The sequence below is a fragment of the Littorina saxatilis genome, linkage group LG9 (assembly GCF_037325665.1).
Source record: "Littorina saxatilis isolate snail1 linkage group LG9, US_GU_Lsax_2.0, whole genome shotgun sequence".
Classification (NCBI taxonomy): domain Eukaryota; kingdom Metazoa; phylum Mollusca; class Gastropoda; order Littorinimorpha; family Littorinidae; genus Littorina; species Littorina saxatilis.
Genome location: NC_090253.1, coordinates 47,835,417 through 47,857,467, shown reverse-complemented (window position 1 = coordinate 47,857,467; position 22,051 = coordinate 47,835,417). Strand labels below are relative to the sequence as shown.

The following is a 22,051-nucleotide window of genomic DNA, read 5'->3' as shown; positions in this document are numbered from 1 at the left end:
TTTTAAGGAAGAGGCAAATCGAAATATTTTGTTTTGTTGTGTCTACAAGTAAACGCTCTATACACTTTAAGTCCTTATTTTGTGATTCTCGATCTTGGACAAAATAGCAATTTACTTCTTTTTTATCTTTTTATTATTCCGCCAGAGATCTGTTTCAGACCCCTCCCCCCTTTCCTCCCCAAGAAAACAACAACAAAAAACACAGACAAACCAACCAATCCTTTCAGCCTTAGACGGAGTAGCAGCAGAAGCAGCGCTAAAAGAAGCGGCGTTTGCAGGTGTGTTTATAAATTACAGCTGGGTGAATGACCCTTGAACATTTTAAGATCCAATTCACCAAAACAATTTCCCAAAATTGCTCCTTAGATAGCACAACTTTAATCTTAGTAATCATGCTGCAGCAGCAACAACGCCGTTGCCAGCTAATAAAGTCAGAGCACAATATCTATTATATATATATATAGTAGAAAACAAGATATTATTGGTCTTACCGTTTTCACAGTATGTGCCATAGAATCCAGGAGCACAGTCACAGTTGTAGCTGTAGTTGGTGTAGTCACAGGTACCGCCGTTTGCACATGGGTTGAAGGGACACTGTACGACTGCTGCAAAAATAATCAGCACAAAAAACAGACTCTTGCACTTCTCTAGAAATACACCAACATAAAACCAGAAACCAGTGACAGCAATGTAGAGTCCTTAAGCGTGTTTGCATTGGTAATAGCTTATCCCATGTGTTTATTAAGTCAATAGCAATACATCAATGTTGAAAATGCTCACCAAATGAATACGAACTCGGTATAAAAGAAAGAATGATGTCTCAGTTCCTAGTACAGCTCATTTCCTGCAGTGTAAATATTCACCTTATCTTTTAAATTGTACTCACTAAATACAAACAAGTTTTAGACAAGAAATCACAAAGAAAAAGACATGTTTCCTGTTGGTTTAAACAAAATTGTATTCAGAATTTCTTCGCATGAAACAATTCAAAACATACAACTAGGACACGCACTCAAGCAAATGCTTATATCACGTGACCAGAACAATACTAAATCACACACATTTTCTTAATGGTGGACATACGAAAAATAAACCAGAAGAACAAATTGAAAAAAAATGGGGATTGGGAACTAAATAGGAACAGAAGAATCTACAGAAGATAAAAAAGAAGAGGGTGTCGGTCGTGCGGGAGGGGAAGGGGGGAGAACGTACAAACAACCACAAGGAGAGACCAGGACGAAAGCGCGTAGGAAGAGAACATCAAATTTAAGACATGCAACATGTAAGTTCAAGTAAATATATACAAAAAAATGATGGAAGGCAGTAATTCGTTAAGATATAAATTACAAGACAAACGCTAATAATCATTACTTATACGCTTGTTTGTTTGTTTTGCTTAACGCCCAGCCGACCACGAAGGGCCATATCAGGGCGGTGCTGCTTTGACATTTAACGTGCGCCACACACAAGACAGAAGTCGCAGCACAGGCTTCATGTCTCACCCAGTCACATTATTCTGACACCGGACCAACCAGTCCTAGCACTAACCCCATAATGCCAGACGCCAGGCGGAGCAGCCACTAGATTGCCAATTTTAAAGTCTTAGGTATGACCCGGCCGGGGTTCGAACCCACGACCTCCCGATCACGGGGCGGACGCCTTACCACTAGGCCACCGTGCCGGTACTTATGTACGCTGCTTATGTAATCAAATACGACAACACAGAGAGAGGCAGTGTGGAGGTACACATATGCCTGCCAACACACAGGTTTCTTGTTATTACAGCTTGTTTTAGTCTATATTGTCTCTTTTTTTAAAACAAAATTTGGCGGTTTCCGTCTTTGAGTCTCAGTCAGCAGGCAGATTCCAAACATTAGCAAATATTCTGGTTCAGTTAATGGTTATATTTATTAACTGAATTACCATTTTCACAATTGGTTCCTTTGTATCCTGGGCGACAGGTGCAAGTGTAGGTGCCAACACCTTCAGTACAGGTGCCACCGTTTTGACACGGGTTACTGTAACACTCGTCAACATCTGAGAGAGAAAATCAAATTAGAATAGAATATATTAGCTATGAACCTTCACTCTGGAAAATGGAAAAGGATGTTGTTTTAATTATATTATGTGTGGTAATAAATAAGGATTAGTGGGTGTTATACAAAACACCCCGCAACCGCACACCCTGCCACACTAACACATACAATCAAACACGCAATATCGCCTCTGCCTCCCCTTTCCTTCCATTCCTACTGTGGTGGCTGAAGGCAAGACAATTTATTAAAAAAACAAGCAAAAACGCTGAGGTCCATACAAACTGAATACATTAAAGGAACAGACAACTTGATATGTGTGTATGCTAATTGGACACAGCACTACATACACGTTGAAACAACACAGAACAAACTGGCACTTGCTCCCAGCAAGTAACATCTTTAAGATGTGTTCTACTCACCGGTTTCACAGTAAGTTCCAGAGAAACCAGACGGACAGATACAGTTGTAGCTTCCCCCACTGTAGTCACAGGTAGCACCATTAACACACGGGTTGTAGTGACACTGTACTACAATTGAAAAAAGTAAGTTGTTAATGATTTGCATACAGTGTCTGGAAAACTTGACTTAAAATTGTGTTCATGCTACGATAAAGGAATGATACATAGTTTACAAAAATAAAAAGTTAGATCTTGATTGATTTTTCATTCCTTGCATCTAACCCCCTCCTCTCTCTCTCTCTCTCTCTCTCTCTCTCTCTCTCTCTCTCTCTCTCTCTCTCTCTCTCTCTCTCTCTCTCTCTCTCTCTCTCTCTCTCTCGTTCAGTGTGGACTCATTTAAAACAAGTTGATGATGCTAATTGGAATGTGCCGAGACTCCTAGAACCTAGAACAAACAGAACAACAGAAGCGGAGATACAGAGACAGAGACAAACAAACAGAGATAGATACAGGGGAATTATAGAGGTCGTCAGACAGACCGAATCAGAGACACAGACACAGAAAAATAAGCGAATAATTAAGATGGAAAAAAAATGTTTTAACAAACTGTTTTCACAGCGAGGTCCATAGAATCCATTGCGACAGGTACAGATATACCCGCTGTCACCTTCGTTACAGATACCGCCGTTCTCACACGGGTAACTCGCACACATGTTGATACCTGCAATCACATACGCACATGAACAAAAGCACGGTCCATGACTATGGATGAACTCGCAAGACGCTCTGTCATAATTATTATGCATTCCTCGATCCACACTCCTTTTCATCTTCTGCATCATCATTTTACCTGCATACCTTTTTCCTTTGGAGTGTGTATGGTCTGTTGTTGTGTGTGCGTTCTTTTTATATTTAGTCAAGTTTTCACAGTATGTGCCAGAGAAGCCAGGAGCACAGTCACAGTTGTAGCTGTAGTTGGTGTAGTCACAGGTACCGCCGTTTGCACATGGGTTGAAGGGACACTGTACGACTGCTGCAAAAATAATCAGCACAAACAAAAATACTCTTGCACTTCCCTACAAATACACCAAAATAAAACCAGAAACCAGTGACACCAATGTAGAGTACTTCTGCGTATTTGCACTGGTAATAGCTTATCCCATCTGTTTATTAAGTCAATAGCAATACATCAATGTTGAAAATGCTCACCAAATGAATACGAACTCCGTTTAAAAGAAAGAATGATGTCTCAGTTCCTAGTACAACTCATTTCCTGCAGTGTAAATATTCACCTTATCTTTTAAATTGTACTCACTAAATACAAACAAGTTTTAGACACGAAATCACAAAGAGAAAGACATGTTTCCTGTTGGTTTAAACAAAATTGTATTCAGAATGTCTTCGCATGAAACAATTCAAAACATACAACTAGGACACGCACTCAAGCAAATGCTTATATCACGTGACCAGAACAATACTAAATCACACACATTTTCTTAATGGTGGACATACGAAAAATAAACCAGAAGAACAAATTGAAAAAAAATGGGGATTGGGAACTAAATAGGAACAGAAGAATCTACAGAAGAGAAACAAGAAGAGGGTGTCGGTCGGGCGAGAGGGGAAGGGGGGGGGGAAGAAAGTACAAACAACCACAAGGAGAGACTAGGACAAAAGCGCGTAGGAAGAGAACAGCAAGTCTAAGACATGCAACATGTAAGTTCAAGTAAATGTAACAACAATTGATGGAAGGCAGTAATTCGTTAAGATATGTGTTTGTTTGTTTGCTTAACGCCCAGCCGACCACGAAGGGCCATATCAGGGCGGTTCGTTAAGATATACATTACAAGACAAACGATAATAATCATTACTTATACGCTGCTTATGTAATCAAATACGACAACACAGAGAGAGGCAGTGTGGAGGTACACATATGCCTGCCAACACACAGGTTTCTTGTTATAACAGCATGTTTTAGTCTATGTTGTCTCTTTTTTTTAAAACAAAATGTGGCGGTTTCCGTCTTTGAGTCTCAGTCAGCAGGCAGATTCCAAACATTAGCAAATATTCTGGTTCAGTTAATGGTTATATTTATTAACTGAATTACCATTTTCACAATTGGTTCCTTTGTATCCTGGGCGACAGGTGCAAGTGTAGGTGCCAACACCTTCAGTACAGGTGCCACTGTTTTGACACGGGTTACTGGAACACTCGTCAACATCTGAGAGAGAAAATCAAATTAGAATAGAATATATTAGCTATGAACCTTCACTCTGGAAAATATAAAAACGGATATTGTTTTAATTATATTATGTGTGGTAATAAATAAGGATTAGTGGGTGTTATACAAAACACCCCGCAACCGCACACCCTGCCACACTAACACATACAATCACACACGCAATATCGCCTCTGCCTCCCCTTTCCTTCCATTCCTACTGTGGTGGCTGAAGGCAAGACAATTTATTAAAAAAACAAGCAAAAACGCTGAGGTCCATACAAACTGAATACATTAAAGGAACAGACAACTTGATATGTGTGTATGCTAATTGGACACCGCACTACATACATGTTGAAACAACACAGAACAAACTGGCACTTGCTCCCAGCAAGTAACATCTTTAAGATGTGTTCTACTCACCGGTTTCACAGTAAGTTCCAGTGAAACCAGACGGACAGATACAGTTGTAGCTTCTCCCACTGTAGTCACAGGTAGCACCATTAACACACGGGTTGTATTGACACTGTACTACAACTGAAAAAGTAAGTTGTTAATGATTTGCATACAGTGTCTGGAAAACTTGACTTAAAATTGTGTTCATGCTACGATAAAGGAATGATACATAGTTTACAAAAATAAAAAGTTAGATCTTGATTGATTTTTCATTCCTTGCATCTAACCCCCTCCTCTCTCTCTCTCTCTCTCTCTCTCTCTCTCTCTCTCTCTCTCTCTCTCTCTCTCTCTCTCTCTCTCTCTCTCTCTCTCTCTCTCTCTCTCTCTCTCTCTCTCTCTCGTTCAGTGTGGACTCATTTAAAACAAGTTGATTATGCTAATTGGAATGTGCCGAAACTCCTAGAACCTAGAACAAACAGAACAACAGAAGCGGAGATATAGAGACAGAGACAAACAAACAGAGATAGATACAGGGGAATAGAGGTCGTCAGACAGACCGAATCAGAGACACAGACACAGAAAAATAAGCTAATAATTAAGATGGAAAAAAAATGTTTTAACAAACCGTTTTCACAGCGAGGTCCGTAGAATCCATTGCGACAGGTACAGGTATACCCACTGTCACCTTCGTCACAGATACCGCCGTTCTCACACGGGTAACTCGCACACATGTTGATACCTGCAATCACATACGCACATGAACAAAAGCACGGTCCATGACTATGGATGAACTCGGAAGACGCTCTGTCATAATTGTTATGCATTCCTCGATCCACACTCCTTTTCATCTTCTGCATCATCATTTTACTGCATACCTTTTTCCTTTGGAGTGTGTATGGTCTGTTGTTGTGTGTGCGTTCTTTTTATATTTAGTCAAGTTTTGACTAAATATTTTAACATCGAGGGGGAATCGAAACGAGGGTCGTGGTGTATGTGCGTGCGTGTGTGTGTGCGTGTGTGTGTGTGTGTGTGTGTCTGTGTGTGTGTGTAGAGCGATTCAGACTAAACTACTAGGACCGATCTTTATGAAATTTGACATGAGAGTTCCTGGGTATGAAATCCCCGAACATTTTTTTCATTTTTTTGATAAATTTCTTTGATGACGTCATATCCGGCTTTTCGTGAAAGTTGAGGCGGCACTGTCACGCCCTCATTTTTCAACCAAATTGGTTGTAATTTTGGTCAAGTAATCTTCGACGAAGCCCGGACTTCGGTATTGCATTTCAGCTTGGTGGCTTAAAAATTAATTAATGACTTTGGTCATTAAAAATCTGAAAATTGTAAAAAAAAACAAAAATTTATAAAACGATCCAAATTTACGTTTATCTTATTTTCCATCATTTGCTGATTCCAAAAACATATAAATATGTCATATTCGGATTAAAAACAAGCTCTGAAAATTAAATATATAAAAATTATTATCAAAATTAAATTGTCCAAATCAATTTAAAAACACTTTCATCTTATTCCTTGTCGGTTCCTGATTCCAAAAACATATAGATATGATATGTTTGGATTAAAAACACGCTCAGAAAGTTAAAACAAAGACAGGTACAGAAAAGCGTGCTATCCTTCTTAGCGCAACTACTACCCCGCTCTTCTTGTCAATTTCACTGCCTTTGCCATGAGCGGTGGACTGACGATGCTACGAGTATACGGTCTTGCTGAAAAATGGCATTGCGTTCAGTTTCATTCTGTGAGTTCGACAGCTACTTGACTAAATATTGTATTTTCGCCTTACGCGACTTGTTTGTTTACTCATGGTCTTTTTATTGCTTATTCGTCTTAATTTGTGTTTGGGCATTTCTTTGATTTTATGTGGATATTGTGGTTGTTGAAGCAGAAGTAACCTAACTGTTTTTTATGATGGTTACGTTGTACTCAGTATTTCTGTTCTTGTTTGATATTTGTTCCTGCGTATATAGCATAGTCTCCTGCGTATATAGCATAGTCTCCTGCGTATATAGCATAGTCTCTGTCACCCTCCCTTTAACCCTTCCGTGCATCTTTTAAATGGATCAAAGAATACTTTATTTTATATCAATTTTAACAAGTTAATGTACCATTATTGACACAGCGGGGAAAAAAAAGTGTAGCTAATTACCCACCACGTTTTAAGAAATACATTCACAACATAAATCCCACTTTTCAATTTATCAATCAATCAATCAATAGGAAGCTTATATAGCGCGTATTCCGTGGGTACAGTTCTAAGCGCTTGTCGAAGAGATGTCAACACAGGACTAACAAAGAAACTAACATCTCCAGACGGACACGAACCCTATCACACACTAGCAAACCCTGATAAACATACAACAAACAACTGTTTAACAACAATGTACACATCAATAGCTAGGTCCAAACAAAATAATATTAAGCGCACTGAAAACATCTCTCACAGGGAGCAGTGATGATGTTGAACTTTTGTATGTGACCAAGTGGACAGGAGGGACGGTCTGTTTTCATTTAAAGCTCTGGCAGATGTGATAGAGTGAGACAAATTGTTTCCAGGGGAAGGAATGTTCCTTTAAATGTAGCATAATTAAATGTTGTCATGCCAACGTTTAATGGGGATAGAACATTTTAACTGACACCAGGACGTTTTCTTGATGTGTTGATCATGTGTCCTGTTTTCGCCATAGAACGATGTACTACACTGAATTCAAAACTGGTTACAGAAAGTATGTCTATAAGTAAAACACTTCAAATTAAAGTGTATGCAACGAATAACTTGTTTTCTCACGTTCATTGCAGTATGTTCCAGTAAATCCAGGAGCACACATACAGTAACTGTTGTAGGTAGAACCAGTGAAGTCGCACGTGCCGCCATTTCTACACGGGTTGTAGGGACACTGAGCCGCATCTGTGCACAGTATAATGTTTTGCTTTTATATTACACGTGCATTGACAATTTACTTCTTTGGACACAGAAAATCGCATTCATGATCAAAATAATGGTCACATTTAGCTAGATTGCAACATATATTCCTTCATGTTAAAAGGGAAGAAAGAAACAAACACCCCCACCCCCTCCCCATTCTCCCGGACAATAATAACCACAAACACTCAAAGACAAACAATCAAACTCAAGGCAAGAACAACAGACAACAGTCAGTTAGTCAGGCAGGCAGTCAGGCAATCAGTCAGTCAGTCAGGCAGTCAGTCAGTCAGGCAGGCAGGCAGGTAGGCAGTCAGTCAGTCAGTCAGTCAGGCAGTCAGTCAGTCAGGCAGGCAGGCAGGTAGGCAGTCAGTCACTCAGTCAGTCAGGCAGTCAGTCAGTCAGGCAGTCAGGCAGGTAGGCAGTCAAGGAGGTAGGCAGTCAGTCACGGAGTCAGTCAGTCAGTCAGGCAGTCAGGCAGTCAGGCAGGTAGGCAGGTAGGCAGGTAGGCAGTCAGTCAGGCAGGCAGTCAGGCAGTCAAGGAGGTAGGCAGTCAGTCACGGAGTCAGTCAGTCAGTCAGTCAGTCAGGCAGTCAGGCAGTCAGGCAGTCAGGCAGGTAGGCAGGTAGGCAGTCAGTCAGGCAGGTAGGCAGTCAGTCAGTCAGGCAGTCAGGCAGTCAAGGAGGTAGGCAGTCAGTCACGGAGTCAGTCAGTCAGTCAGTCAGTCAGTCAGGCAGTCAGGCAGTCAGGCAGTCAGGCAGGTAGGCAGGTAGGCAGTCAGTCAGGCAGGTAGGCAGTCAGTCAGGCAGGTAGGCCTTTTTTTTCTTTTTTTTTCGGGGGGGGGGGGGCACGTGCCCCCTGTGCCCCCCCCCCCCCCCTCGTCCGCCCCTGCAGGAGGGCAGGTACAGGTGAAGTAATTCCCATAGTTGTAACAGGTAGCGCCATTACGACAAGGGGCGCTGCCACACCTGTCAGGCTGGACTGTAAAAAGGAAACTCTTAAAGAACACACATCGGATACAGACTGCTGGAGGGGGGAGGGGGATGTGTGCATTTGCGGCAACTTGATTGCAAAATATTATGCTAGTATTTTATATTTTGTTTTTATATATAATGTTGTTGTCTTTTTTAACCTTGTGTGTGCTCTCCCCCGATTGTTGTCATTATACCTTTCTGTAATATATCTCTTCTATGTCTCACTCCCCCTCTCTCCCTCTCTCTCCTCCCCTATTTCTCTCACCCCCTCGCCCTCCCCCCTCTCTCTCTCTCTGTCTCTGTGTGTGTCTCTCTCTCCCTCTCTCTCTCTATCTCACTCTGTCTCTCTCTGTCTCTGCCCCTCCCTCTCTCTCTCTCTCTCTCTCTCTCTCTCTTCCCCTATTTCTCTCACCCCCTCGCCCTCCCCCCTCTCTCTCTCTGTGTCTCTGTGTGTGTGTCTCTCTCTCCCTCTCTCTCTCTATCTCACTCTGTCTTTGTCTCTCTCTGTCTCTGCCCCCCCCCCCCTCTCTCTCTCTCTCTCTCTCTCTCTCTCTCTCTCTCTCTCTTCATCCAACTCCATCTCTTTCTGCTGATATGGCTCTTTCACCCTCGCCGTCGAACACAAGCACACATGTAGTTACAATTTTCACAGTACGATCCACTGTAGCCGTCTCGACAGGTACATATGTAGCCGTTGACACCATCAGTACAGGTACCACTGTTCTGACATGGGTTACTGGCACACTCGTTGTCATCTGGGGAACATATTGACCAATAAAGAAATTGCAGGATACAACAGAGCAAGGGTCAGTTGGTGTTAACGATTTTATGTATGAAACAATTTAAAAAAAGTCATGTCGCAGTTTTAAAACCGAACAATAACAGTGACACACAAAAGCTACAACAAACAAGCAAGCCTGCCGTTAAAGCAACATACAGCAGAGCGAAAGAAAGAATGTGGGGTTAAATCAATAACAGACAATACATAATTATCTAATTTGATTAAAACAAAGACACAACAAAATAAATTAGCAAATATATAAATGCTTGGTTTTTTTTAATAAAGTTGTGACTTAGGATTTGAACCTGTGACCCACGGATCAAAAGTCCAGGGCTCAACAAACTGATTCGTTTGATAGCCGTGTAGTGATCGCTCTCCACCCCCAACCCCCCCCCCCCCCCTTTTCCCCACCCCAACATCCTTTGCTTTTTCGATTGTTCACTCCATCTGTTAATTGTCATTATGCTTTGACTGTATTATCAGAAATCATAATGATTGTTTCGTTGTCAGTGACCAAACACCATTCTGTCATCACTTACCAATCTCACAGCGAGTACCCGAGAATCCAGCGGCACAATTACAGACAAGGAATGCAACATAGTTGACACAGGAACCGGCGTTTTGACACGGGTTGCTGGCACACAGGTCGGTCACTGTGAAAAATATATTCCTTGAGAGTTGACTTTATTCTCTGTGTAAAAGGTGGAGAGAGAGAAAGAGAGAGAGAGACGGAGGGAGAGACAGAGAGAGAGAGACGGAGAGAGATAGACAGACACAGAGTGAGACACAGAGAGAGACAGAGAGAGAGAGAGACAATGACAAATCTTTATTTTTCGAGGGTGACAAGAATAAGCATAGATATGCTTTTTTGCATCTGGCCCTCGCCCTAAAGAGGGACTAAACTATTTTACTATAACTATGACTAGAAAAAGGTTACATAAAAACATTAATGGTAGAACATATAAGTTTATGTACATGAAGCGCATTATGTAGAAGCATTGTAGATCATAAGGTAGTGTAATTGGGTGTAAAGCAATGAAGATAAACGGAAAGTAACCCAACAATACATTAGCTCAGCAAAACAATGTATTACAGAGCCAAATCTTCGTGATTTTGTCACAATAAACCATAATTCCGATAATGAACAACTGTATACAAAGAAAACATACCAACCAATCAAGTTTATTTGTTCATAGAGTTCATTAAATGGAAAGAATATTTGGTTCTAAAAGAATCCGTGTTGGTGGATTGCCGCAGGGCGTCCGGAAGAGCGTTCCAGAGGCTGCTTCCTGAATAAACAAGACTTGATTTAAATAGGTCTATCCTAGGAAGAGGAGTGTTTAGTTTTATAAAGTGGTGCGAATTCTTCAAAGAGAACTTTGAGCAAATGGTTTCGGGTGCATTTTCTGTCATAATTTTATGCATCATTATTCCTTTGTTGTAATTCATTCTTGACTTTAGAGGTAGGACCCCTATGTTGATGTAGTCTGAGTCGGTGAGAGTAGTATGTTTGAGTAATACTACTGTTGGCGCTATTTTGTGTAATCTGCTGAGTAGCTATAGGGAATTATCACTTGCTGAGTCCCATAGCGTGGATGCGTAATCAATAAGAGACTGAATATGAGCAGTGAAAAATAACTTCCTGGCTTGACAATTAAGGAAGTGTTTAATTCTAGATAAGAGGTACACTTTCTTTGACACTAATTTACTAAGTTGTTCAATGTGAGTTGACCAAGACAGGTTGTTATCGATGTGGACACCTAGAACTTTGTGATGGTCGACTTTTTCCACTATATTGCCGTCAATCATTAAATCGGGACCAGTTGAGGTAAAATTCTGTCGTTTTTGTCTAGTTGTAATTATCATATATTTGGTTTTCTTTGGGTTAAGAGACATGTGATTTAGGTCAGTCCATTCTGTCAGCTGGTTTAGACTTCCTTGGAGGGATTCTGATAAGCGAGTTAAATTTTTGTTACTGGAGTGAATTGTGGTATCATCTGCAAAAAGTTCACATAAATGTTGAATATAAAGGGGGAGGTCATTAACATATATTGAGAAGAGCAGAGGTCCTAATACCGATCCTTGTGGTACACCGTAATCTACAGCTTGCATGCTCGATGCTCTAGTGTTTGTAAGAACTGTCTGTTGTCTGTCAGAGAGGAATGAACTAACAAGATTGATAGTATCATATCCGACGCCATACAAACCGAATTTTCTAAGCAATAATGTGTGATCAATTACATCAAAGGCTTTTGCAAAGTCTACGAAAATGGCACCACAGAATTCATTATCGTTTATTTTGTCTAACCACTGATCAACAAGAGAGATTAAGGCAGTGTGGCAGGAATGCTTAGCTCTAAATCCTGATTGTTTAGGATGGAATAAGTTGTTTTGGTTGAAATGTGTTAGGATGTGTTTGTTGATATGCTTTTCCAGTGGTTTTGATAACACAGACAAAATGGAAATTGGCCTATAATTTGAGGGGTCTCTTTTGTCACCTGATTTAAACAGAGGAATGACTTTAGCCTGTTTCAGGGCGACTGGAAAATATTTTTTGTCTAAACAGAGATTGTAAATGTAGGTAAGTGTTTCAGAAATTACGGGGGCTGACAATTTAAGAATCCTACCATCAAGCCCATCGAGCCCCCGGGTGCCTGTTTGCTTGAGGTGTGTAAGTGCGTGAAAAACTTCAGGTACTGTAAGAAGGGGAATTTTTGCTTGACATGAAATTTGTTTTGATTTGCAAAATTCTTCTAAAACTTTCAAATCATTTAATTTGGACTTGTCATTTTTAATCACATTTTCAGCAATTTTGGAAAAATGTGTGTTTAAATCATCGGGAGATATGTCCTTGATACAACTCGGATGACTGGCAGCCTTTTTATTCGTAAGTTCATTTATTGCCTTCCATATATTCTTTGAGTTTTGCTTTGAACTTGATGCTAGGTCACGAAAATATTTTATCTTTTTTGTTCGTTTAAGTGAATTTACCTTATTTCTCTGTTCTCTGTATTCCTCTTCCTTGCCAACCGACTTTAAAAAATCGCGATGGTCAATGGCATGTTGTAAATCATTATCAAACCATTTAGGTTTTACAATGTGCCTAACTCTCTTTATTCTCCACGGAGCATGTTTATCGTATATGTCATTGAAGGCACTAAGCCAATGTGTTAGGGCTTCGTCCGGATCCGTAAAATTGTAAGTATCAGATAGTGGGGAATTCCAAAGTTCATGTAGAAAGGTGTCTTCGTTAAATTGAGAAAAAGAGAGAGTCAGAGAGAGAGAGAGAGACAGAGAGACAGACAGACAGACAGACAGACAGACAGACAGACAGACAGACAGAGACAGAGAGAGAAGCAGGTAGCACTGAATCAAAAGTTACCAGCGAGTGTTTTTATATTTAGTCAAGTTTTGACTAAATATTTTAACATCGAGGGGGAATCGAAACGAGGGTCGTGGTGTATGTGCGTGTGTGTGTGCGTGCGTGCGTGTGTGTGTGTGTGTAGAGCGATTCAGACTAAACTACTGGACCGATCTTTATGAAATTTGACATGAGAGTTCCTGGGTATGAAATCCCCATACGTTTTTTTCATTTTTTTGATAAATGTCTTTGATGACGTCATATCCGGCTTTTCGTGAAAGTTGAGGCGGCACTGTCACGCCCTCATTTTTCAACCAAATTGGTTGAACTTTTGGTCAAGTAATCTTCGACAAAGCCCGGACTTCGGTATTGCATTTCAGCGTGGTGGCTTAAAAATTAATTAAGGACTTTGGTCACTAAAAATCTGAAAATTGTAAAAACAAGCTCTGAAAATTAAATATATAAAGATTATTATCAAAATTAAATTGTCGAAATCAATTTAAAAACACTTTCATCTTATTCCTTGTCGGTTCCTGATTCCAAAAACATATAGATATGATATGTTTGGATTAAAAACACGCTCAGAAAGTTAAAACAAAGAGAGGTACAGAAAAGCGTGCTATCCTTCTTAGCGCAACTACTACCCCGCTCTTCTTGTCAATTTCACTGCCTTTGTCATGAGCGGTGGACTGACGATGCTACGAGTATACGGTCTTGCTGAAAAATGGCAGCTACTTGACTAAATATTGTATTTTCGCCTTACGCGACTTGTTGTTTGTTTAATATTGGGGGGGGGGGGGGGGGGGGGGTGGGGGTGCTTTTGTTATACTCACAGCTTTTATTCATGTTTACAAGAAAATCGGCAGCAGGGTTTCTTTGAGAACTATGGGTGCCATGCAGACGGTTTTTCACCAACTCGAAATAAATCCTAGTGGTACAGACAGAGAATCAATAACACGCTTTCGTGGTTTTTGTTTCTCGAACAGGGCCGATCATGATACTACATAGACAACATACATAACGCAATCGCACTGACCTCCGAAGTTTTCGCAGAGTGATCCGGAAAATCCTGACAGGCAGTTGCAAACAAATCCATTGGCGCTCTCCTGACAAGTAGCGCCATTTACACAGGGGTTGTTGAAACACACGTTGAGGACTGCCCGATGAGTTTAAATTCACATACATGTATGACAAAGACATCACACAATATACACTTTACTCCAAAATGTGATTGTTCCATTTCATAATCTACCAATTTTCAACATCAGTCACTTTATGTACTTTCGCTTTTTCATATGTTGCAAGATAACTGTTAACGTCTACATTCAAGAAGTTTAATACATGCTGTTATGAAGTGTATAATCCACACAATCAAAGATAAGTTAGCGTTAGTGGAGCACTGACCCAACAAAAACTAGCATATTCTGACAGGTTTGGATGTTGACTACATTATTTATGGATCCAATCAAAAGATTCATCAAAACCACACAATTAGAAACCCGTTTAGAATAACACGTAATTTAACGAAGGAGCTTAAGGAAAAATAGACATCAAGGAATGAATGCAGTGACAATCAGTACGTAAAGTAAATTAAACTTTAACTGGCCGTTTTGCACGTTATACATTACGCTCTTAAAAGCTGACATAGTCCTATTTAATTAGCTTAATTACTTCCAGGGCTTTTCCCATCGTTGCGGGGATGTATAAATTAAGCTTCCTGCAAAGTTTTAGGTTTGAAGTCCTTACCAATTACGAGAAATAATTCATTCGTTATGGCATTGTTTAGCAACAGTTTTCCAGGACTTGGGCTATTTTTAGACCGTTGACGTTACTTCATGACGTTTGTAAACCAAAGATGGCGTTTGAGACTGTTCTGTTTACATTCGACACTATCAACACCACTTTGCAATACTGAAATAATGTTTTCTGTGTTCGAAAGCTACAGCCAATCGTTATTATATCCCCTTAGGTACAGTTTTATAACATTATTGGCACATGTAAACTAATTCACGACAGAAACCACAAGAAAAAAACACATGCACACATGTAGGAATGCAGATCTAAAAACAGAATACCTACTTGTTTCACAGCTAGTTCCGGTGAATCCAGGGACACAAGTACACGTATAGAAACCACTGTTGTCATTGCAGAATCCACCATTAGCACACGGGTTGCTTGAACACTCGTTCATGTTATCTGAAACAGTATTTCAAGTTGCACACGTTCTTCCACATGTTTTTGTTTACAAATGTACACTTGCCTGCCTCACACCTCTGAGAACGAAGCCAAAATAGTAGTACATATTTATACCTCCCTGCGCCTTCAATATGTGCGTGATATAAATTGCATAAAAAAATAAAAAAATAAAAAATAAAAATAAATCCCTGCGCTTAGAACTGTACCCACGGAATACGCGCGATATAAGCCTCATATTGATTGATTGATTGATTATATACCTCTCACAAGAGAAGATAAAACTACACATTTGCACTTGCCGGTCTAACACGTACATCTTGTCAAATAAGCCAAAAGTACATGTGTATACCTGCCTGTTACAAACCTCTGACAAGAGAAGACAAACGTACACATTTGCATGTGTCTGTTTCACACCTCTGACCCCATAATCCAACATTACATAATTATACTTGCCTGTTACAAAATCCGAGAAGATCAAGAAGCCACACATTCAATTTTACTTCGAAAAAAAATCAACAACATGCATTAATTCCCACGCGCCTGCCTCGCATTGCAAAACATAAAAACAAAAGTCAGAATGTACACCAACCTGCTTCACATCTCTGTCCAGAGAAGCCCGGAGGACACAAACACGTGAAGCCATTGACATTGTCGGTGCAGGTACCGCCGTTAAGACAAGGGTTAGGGTCACAGTCGTTGTTATCTGCAACAGTCATTCATGCAATAAAAGATAATATAGTTCACTCTTTGACTGCAATGTATGCACACTACAGGGTGAAAAGCGTCAACCTGGCAAACCATGCTGTAACTTTCTTAGCGTGCACTTTGACAAGCTCAACTGCATCGTGTGATTATCGGAGCATGCGCGCTCGTTGTCATAATTCACTCCACGTTTTATTTTAAGATGCGCGAGAATCTTCAAAGAACAACAGGATTATGGAGTTCTATGCACTGCCTTTTATAGTTAATTAAACTTTTGTATTTGGAATTGCCCATTGCAGTTGGTGTAGGCCCTAAGCTTATTCTAATCGTTTGTCCAGTATTTAATTTAATTATCTATTTTTGTATGAATTCAAATGTTTAGTGTTCTTAGTATGTCTTGCTAGGCTAAGTTCTATTTAATCAGAGTATGTTTGTGTGTGCTTATACCTAGTGATATTGTAAAGCGCATAGTGCTTTTAGTTATGCGCTATAGAAATCTCCTTAATAAATAAATCTCCTTAATAAATAAATACAACGCACAAAAAAAATGTGAGCAACCATACGGTATTTGTCGACGTTCTATCCTCCGATCACCCATCTAAGCTTACTATCGAATTGTAACAGAACCCGGGCAAAACAATAAATAGATACATAATTACGTTAATAACGCTAAAGTTATAATACACGTTTCTGTATCCTTAACCACGAACCAATGTCCTCTAAAAGCAAATACGATGCATTCGAAATGTATATCTTGAGTTAACTCTGGTATTCAGTCCGTACGTTGTGTAATGTTGTGGAGCAGATTATGTATAAGTGTTGGCACATCGAAGCGTCAACTATATAGGTTTAAATTCGGATAATAAAAAAGCCCACATGGCGGGGTAACAACGCTCATACACGTACAAACCCACTCGTGCACAAACATGAGTGAACGTGGGAGTTTCAGCCCATGAACAAAGAAGAATGAGAATGATACTAAAACCAGCGCAACGAAAAGAAGAGTTAACAAGCAGAATTAGGACTACCGCTTTCAGGGAACTGCGCGTTTCATGGGACTCACTTCTTTCACACCGGTCTCCTAAAAATCCTGATAGGCAGGCACACGTGAAGAATCCCAGTCCATCGCTACAGGAACCGCCGTTCTGACACGGGTTACTGGCACACTCGTTCGCTGAAAAAAGCGTGGGGAAACATTTAAGAATCGTGTATTATATAAACAACACGAAACACTGACATGTAGTTCTTTAAAGCAGAGACATATACACGCGTGCGCGCGCACACATAGACACATGTACACATGCATGCACGAACGCACCCGGCACACACGCACGTGTGCACGCACGCAAGCAAGCAAGCACACACGCACGCACGCGCACGCACACGCACACACACACACACACCCACACACGCACGCAGACAGACAGTCAGACAAACAGGAAGTCAGACAGACAGACACACAGACACACGCACACACACACACACACACACACACACACACACACACACACACACACACACACACACACACACACACAGGCGCGCTAAAACAAAAACAAATGGTTGTACATACTTTGACTCCTGGAAATGCACTCGCCGCTGAAGCACCACTGCAATAAAACATAAACAAGTCGCGTGAAGTGATATCAACACATTTTGACAATCTGTCGACCAGAAACAAACATCAACACTGAAAACCACCCATCACCGAGAATACACGTAGTAATGATTGGCTATCTCAAACCCGAAAACTAAGACAGATTGCACGCGTGTCAGTTTGTCTTTCTGAAAAAGGATAAGGATGAGATTCATATAGTTCTGTGAGGTTACCCTCATGGCCATTCGGGCTGCATTCTCCCGGTGGGAAAGCACTCTGCCATACAGTATACGGCGCTAACCATTTTGTTTCCCTTCATGCGTGTATTCATGTTTCCAAGCCCTGAGACTTTGGCTGTGAACTTGGGTTCTTTATCGTGCGCATACGTGAACACGGGGGTGTTCGGACACCGAGGAGAGTCCGCACAAAATTGACTCTGGGAAATAAATCCCTCGCCGAACGTGGGGATCGAACCCACGCCGATAGTGACAACTGGTTTTAAAGCCAGCGCCGCTACCGACTAAGATATGTGTATGCGTGCGTGCGTGAGTGCATTCACGCATGCTTGTGCATGCTTGTCCGCAGGTCTGTGTTCATGCACTTTTCTTTTCTCACCCACCCCCCCCCCACCCTCTCCTTGTAGCTTTTTAAAACACACAACATCAGACACTCACATTACTCTTGCAATTCCGTGCAACCCTACCTTGTCAATACCACAGGTTGTTCCCCTAGCTGCAGTCTGTCTGTAGCACAAACCACCGTCCGGGCCAAGCACGTAACAACGCAGGTTGGTGCACACATCTGCTGTTCCGTTCATGATTGACTGCAATCAGTCGTTTGTACATTATAAATGTTATGTGCATGGTAGGTTTAAAAGCTATTTGAATGAGATTTGTACAAATATGGATAGACATTTGACCTCAAAAGATGTGCTTGGCAAAGAAGAACACATATGGCAACGAAGGTTGGCGCATACATTTGTTTGTTCCGTTCATAATGGACTAGCTGCAATCAGTGCAAACAAATTTGTAAGATTTATTTTTATTTTTATATATATTATGAATGTTATGCGCATCGTGGGCCAAAGCTACTTGAATGAGATTTGTAAAAATAAATAGTATGTATAGACATTAAATGCCCCACGTGATGTGTTTGGCAAAACATCAACAACAAAAACGACGACAACAACAACAACACCAACAAAAACACAACCACAACAACAACAACAAGATCGATGCAACAACAACGATGACAACAACAACAACAAACAACAACAAACAACAACAAACAACAACAAACAACAACAAACAACAACAAACAACAAACAACAACAAAGGCCACTGAAGTTGGTGCATCCATCTTCTGTTCCGTTCATAATGATCGGTAATCAGTGTGACCAAGAAGGATGTACAACCTTAATGGCACAGTTCTTTTCGTGTAAACAATACGGCTGACTATCTCTGTTCTAGCTGAAGGCTTCTATTTTTCCCAAAGAAATACATTCTCAAAAAAAATGTCTACTTTGCACAGGTTGAACTGAGACTGTTGAGTTGTCTTAGGTGTCTAAGTGGAGGGATATATTATATATTACTATCCCATTTAAATAATGGTCAGAACTGAGATGGTGAGCACACTTTTGTGTTTCTATTTTCTTCGTGAAAGAAGGACTTTGTCTCGAATAGAGTTTTTCTTATTATATTATTCTGACGATTTGTTCAACATTTCTGGCATTTTTAGTAATGCAACTCAAAACAGAGCACGATCGATTAGTTGGTGCATTGTTTTATTGTATTCTCTCCACAACTCACTGCACATGGTTCCATGGTAGACTGAGGGCCGTAAACCCGACGACATTGCTCGTTTGCGTCATAGAGTTGTCCCGGCATCACTGACGTCACGTCCGGTATGTCATCCGCGGATATAGAGTCGTAAAGACACTTTTCACCCTGGCTGAAAACAAAGCGTTCGGAATCACAGTGAATGGGGAATGTGAGAGAGAGAGAGAGAGAGAGAGAGAGAGAGAGAGAGAGGGAGAGAGAGAGAGAGAGAAAGAGAGAGAGAGAGAGAGAGAGAGAGAGAGAGAGAGAGAGAGAGAGAGACAGAGACAGAGAGACAGACAGACAAACAGACAGACAGACAGGCAGGCAGACAGAGAACGAGTCAAAGAGAGTTCGTGTGAAAACATAATAACAATATGCTGAGCAGGGAGATGAACATGTGTCACATACACACAAAGACACAACCACACACACACACACACACACACACACACACACACACACACACACACACACACACACACGCACACACACACACACACATATACACACACACACACACTTATCTACCCCCACCCCACCTAACCCCCCAAAACACATATAAACACATATACCTACCCCCACCCCAACGCCACACACAAAAGACCACCAAGAAACACGACATAAACAACCCACCTGGTTGCAACCTTGGTGGTCACAAAGTCGCGGAAGTAATCCGCACTGCAGGTTGAGAAGATCCATGCGTTCAGCTTGTTGGCGTCGTTGGCTCTGATTCCCCCAGTGGACATGATGAAGCGGTCAGCGTCCAAGCAATCGTTGTTTGATCCATCATGTGCAGCGTAAAGGCTGCACGTGATATGCCAAGGGTTGATGTATGTTGTGATTAATCCACGGGGCAAGTGAATGCAACAAGTCGCGTGAAACGAAATTAATGCATGTAGTCAATCTGTCAAACTCATAGAATGATTCTGAACGCACTGCATTTCAGGAAGGCAATGCTTCGCGGATACCCCGCGACCATGACTGAAAGCGCTGATATTTTATGTATGAATCCATTGGAAAATGTAGCTGTTCGCTTGAAGTGACAAGCGCATCTAAACTTGGCTAAATGTACAAACACTGAAACCACCATGTAAATTAAGAAAGGAAACAACATTGAATATGTCCTGCATTACCAATTCGGTTGAAGGAACGTCAAAAAACTAACAGCAACCAAACTCGGACAATAAAAAGCACTCCCATCCAAGAAAATGAAAAACATAATGGTATGGCCAACAACCAGTCCATAGAAGTTAGAGGAGAACAGACACTCTTCATCCTCGGAGAAAAGCTCAAATGACACAAAAACCATCATCTTCACTAAAAGTCGCAAGATTACACCAAGACACACTGAAAGGGCCCAGCCTGAACTAACCCCTGAACACGTGCGAGAAAGAAACAGACTCAATCCCAGACCTCTTCGAGAGCCTTGCATACAAAGAATGGCCTCCACTCTGAGGCTGTTGAGATGTAGCATATGACCAAACGGAGGAATGTTCTCATACCATCCAAAAGCCGGGTAGCTAAGTTTGTTTTTTTTCTCTTTTTTTCAACATGGTTTTATTTCTTTTATTCCAAAGCATCATCATAATCATCCTCATCTCATTAATCATCCAAAAATATAAATCGGGAGGTCGTGGGTTCGAACCCCGGCCGGGTCGTACCTACGACTTTAAAATTGGCAATCTAGTGGCTGCTCCGCCTGGCGTCTGGCATTATGGGGTTAGTGCTAGGACTGGTTGGTCCGGTGTCAGAATAATGTGACTGGGTGAGACATGAAGCCTGTGCTGCGACTTCTGTCTTGTGTGTGGCGCACGTTATATGTCAAAGCAGCACCGCCCTGATATGGCCCTTCGTGGTCGGCTGGGCGTTAAGCAAACAAACAAACAAACAAAAAAGTTAAGTTGGTAGAGCACTGGACTTTTGATCCTAGGGTCACGTGTTCAAACCCCGGCCGGGACGGACACGGGTCAACTTAACTTTACGTGCTGACTCAGAGACGGTGTACATGTTCCACCCCCGTGTCACCCCAGTGGCACGTGAAATACCTCGGTAATTCCGCCATAAGTGGAGGCGGCTGATTACACCTAAATACGCGCACACCCGTGTAGTGCGTCTCTTGTTGCCGCCAGCTTTTAAATGGGAGGAAGCGGATTTGTGATGATATCCAAGGCATTTGAGAACTGTACATTCAAAAAGTGGCTGCCGCTTTTGCAGCATGGGCACATATTAGAAGTCTTTACGAATTTTTCGGCAAAACGCTGCCGATTTCGCGTAATGGGCAGCGTGTTGCCTGTAACGCGAAATAGGCAACTCCGCACGATATTTATGCATACACTTTGCTCACCTGTGTCCAAGTTCGTGAGCACCGGTGAAGGCACACCTGAGATTACCGAAATCTTCCACGACAGAAGTCTGCTGGCCATCCGTTCTGCACGTGCCACCAATAGCTGTTCTTCCTGCACACACAAACCAACAGTCATACGTCGGGTTTCATTCGCCGTGCGGTTTTTTATTCCCGTTTCAAAACGTTCAGGCCAATAGTTCCATTTGTTGTGGAATTTTGTATGGCAAATATCTGGAACTATCGTTAAAAAAAATCAAAATTAAAAGAACTGCTAAGAAATAACATCAGAC

The 22,051-nt window shown here is 41.3% G+C and overlaps 1 protein-coding gene across 2 annotated transcripts in view; it reads right to left on the bottom strand.

Moving 5' to 3' along the window:
- LOC138976295 (fibropellin-1-like) overlaps nt 1-22,051 on the bottom strand; it is a gene marked incomplete at its 3' end in the record, with an annotated part of 40,514 nt that overhangs the window by 7,600 nt on the left and 10,863 nt on the right. For both annotated transcript variants that reach the window (XM_070349142.1, XM_070349141.1), the window contains 15 exon segments: nt 492-605; nt 1,924-2,037; nt 2,456-2,563; nt 5,674-5,787; nt 9,602-9,715; nt 10,281-10,394; nt 14,139-14,258; nt 15,182-15,298; nt 15,888-16,001; nt 17,064-17,174; nt 17,574-17,610; nt 18,301-18,420; nt 19,406-19,547; nt 20,051-20,221; nt 21,762-21,873. In XM_070349142.1, coding sequence (XP_070205243.1) covers nt 492-605; nt 1,924-2,037; nt 2,456-2,563; nt 5,674-5,787; nt 9,602-9,715; nt 10,281-10,394; nt 14,139-14,258; nt 15,182-15,298; nt 15,888-16,001; nt 17,064-17,174; nt 17,574-17,610; nt 18,301-18,420; nt 19,406-19,547; nt 20,051-20,221; nt 21,762-21,873 — 1,722 coding nt within the window.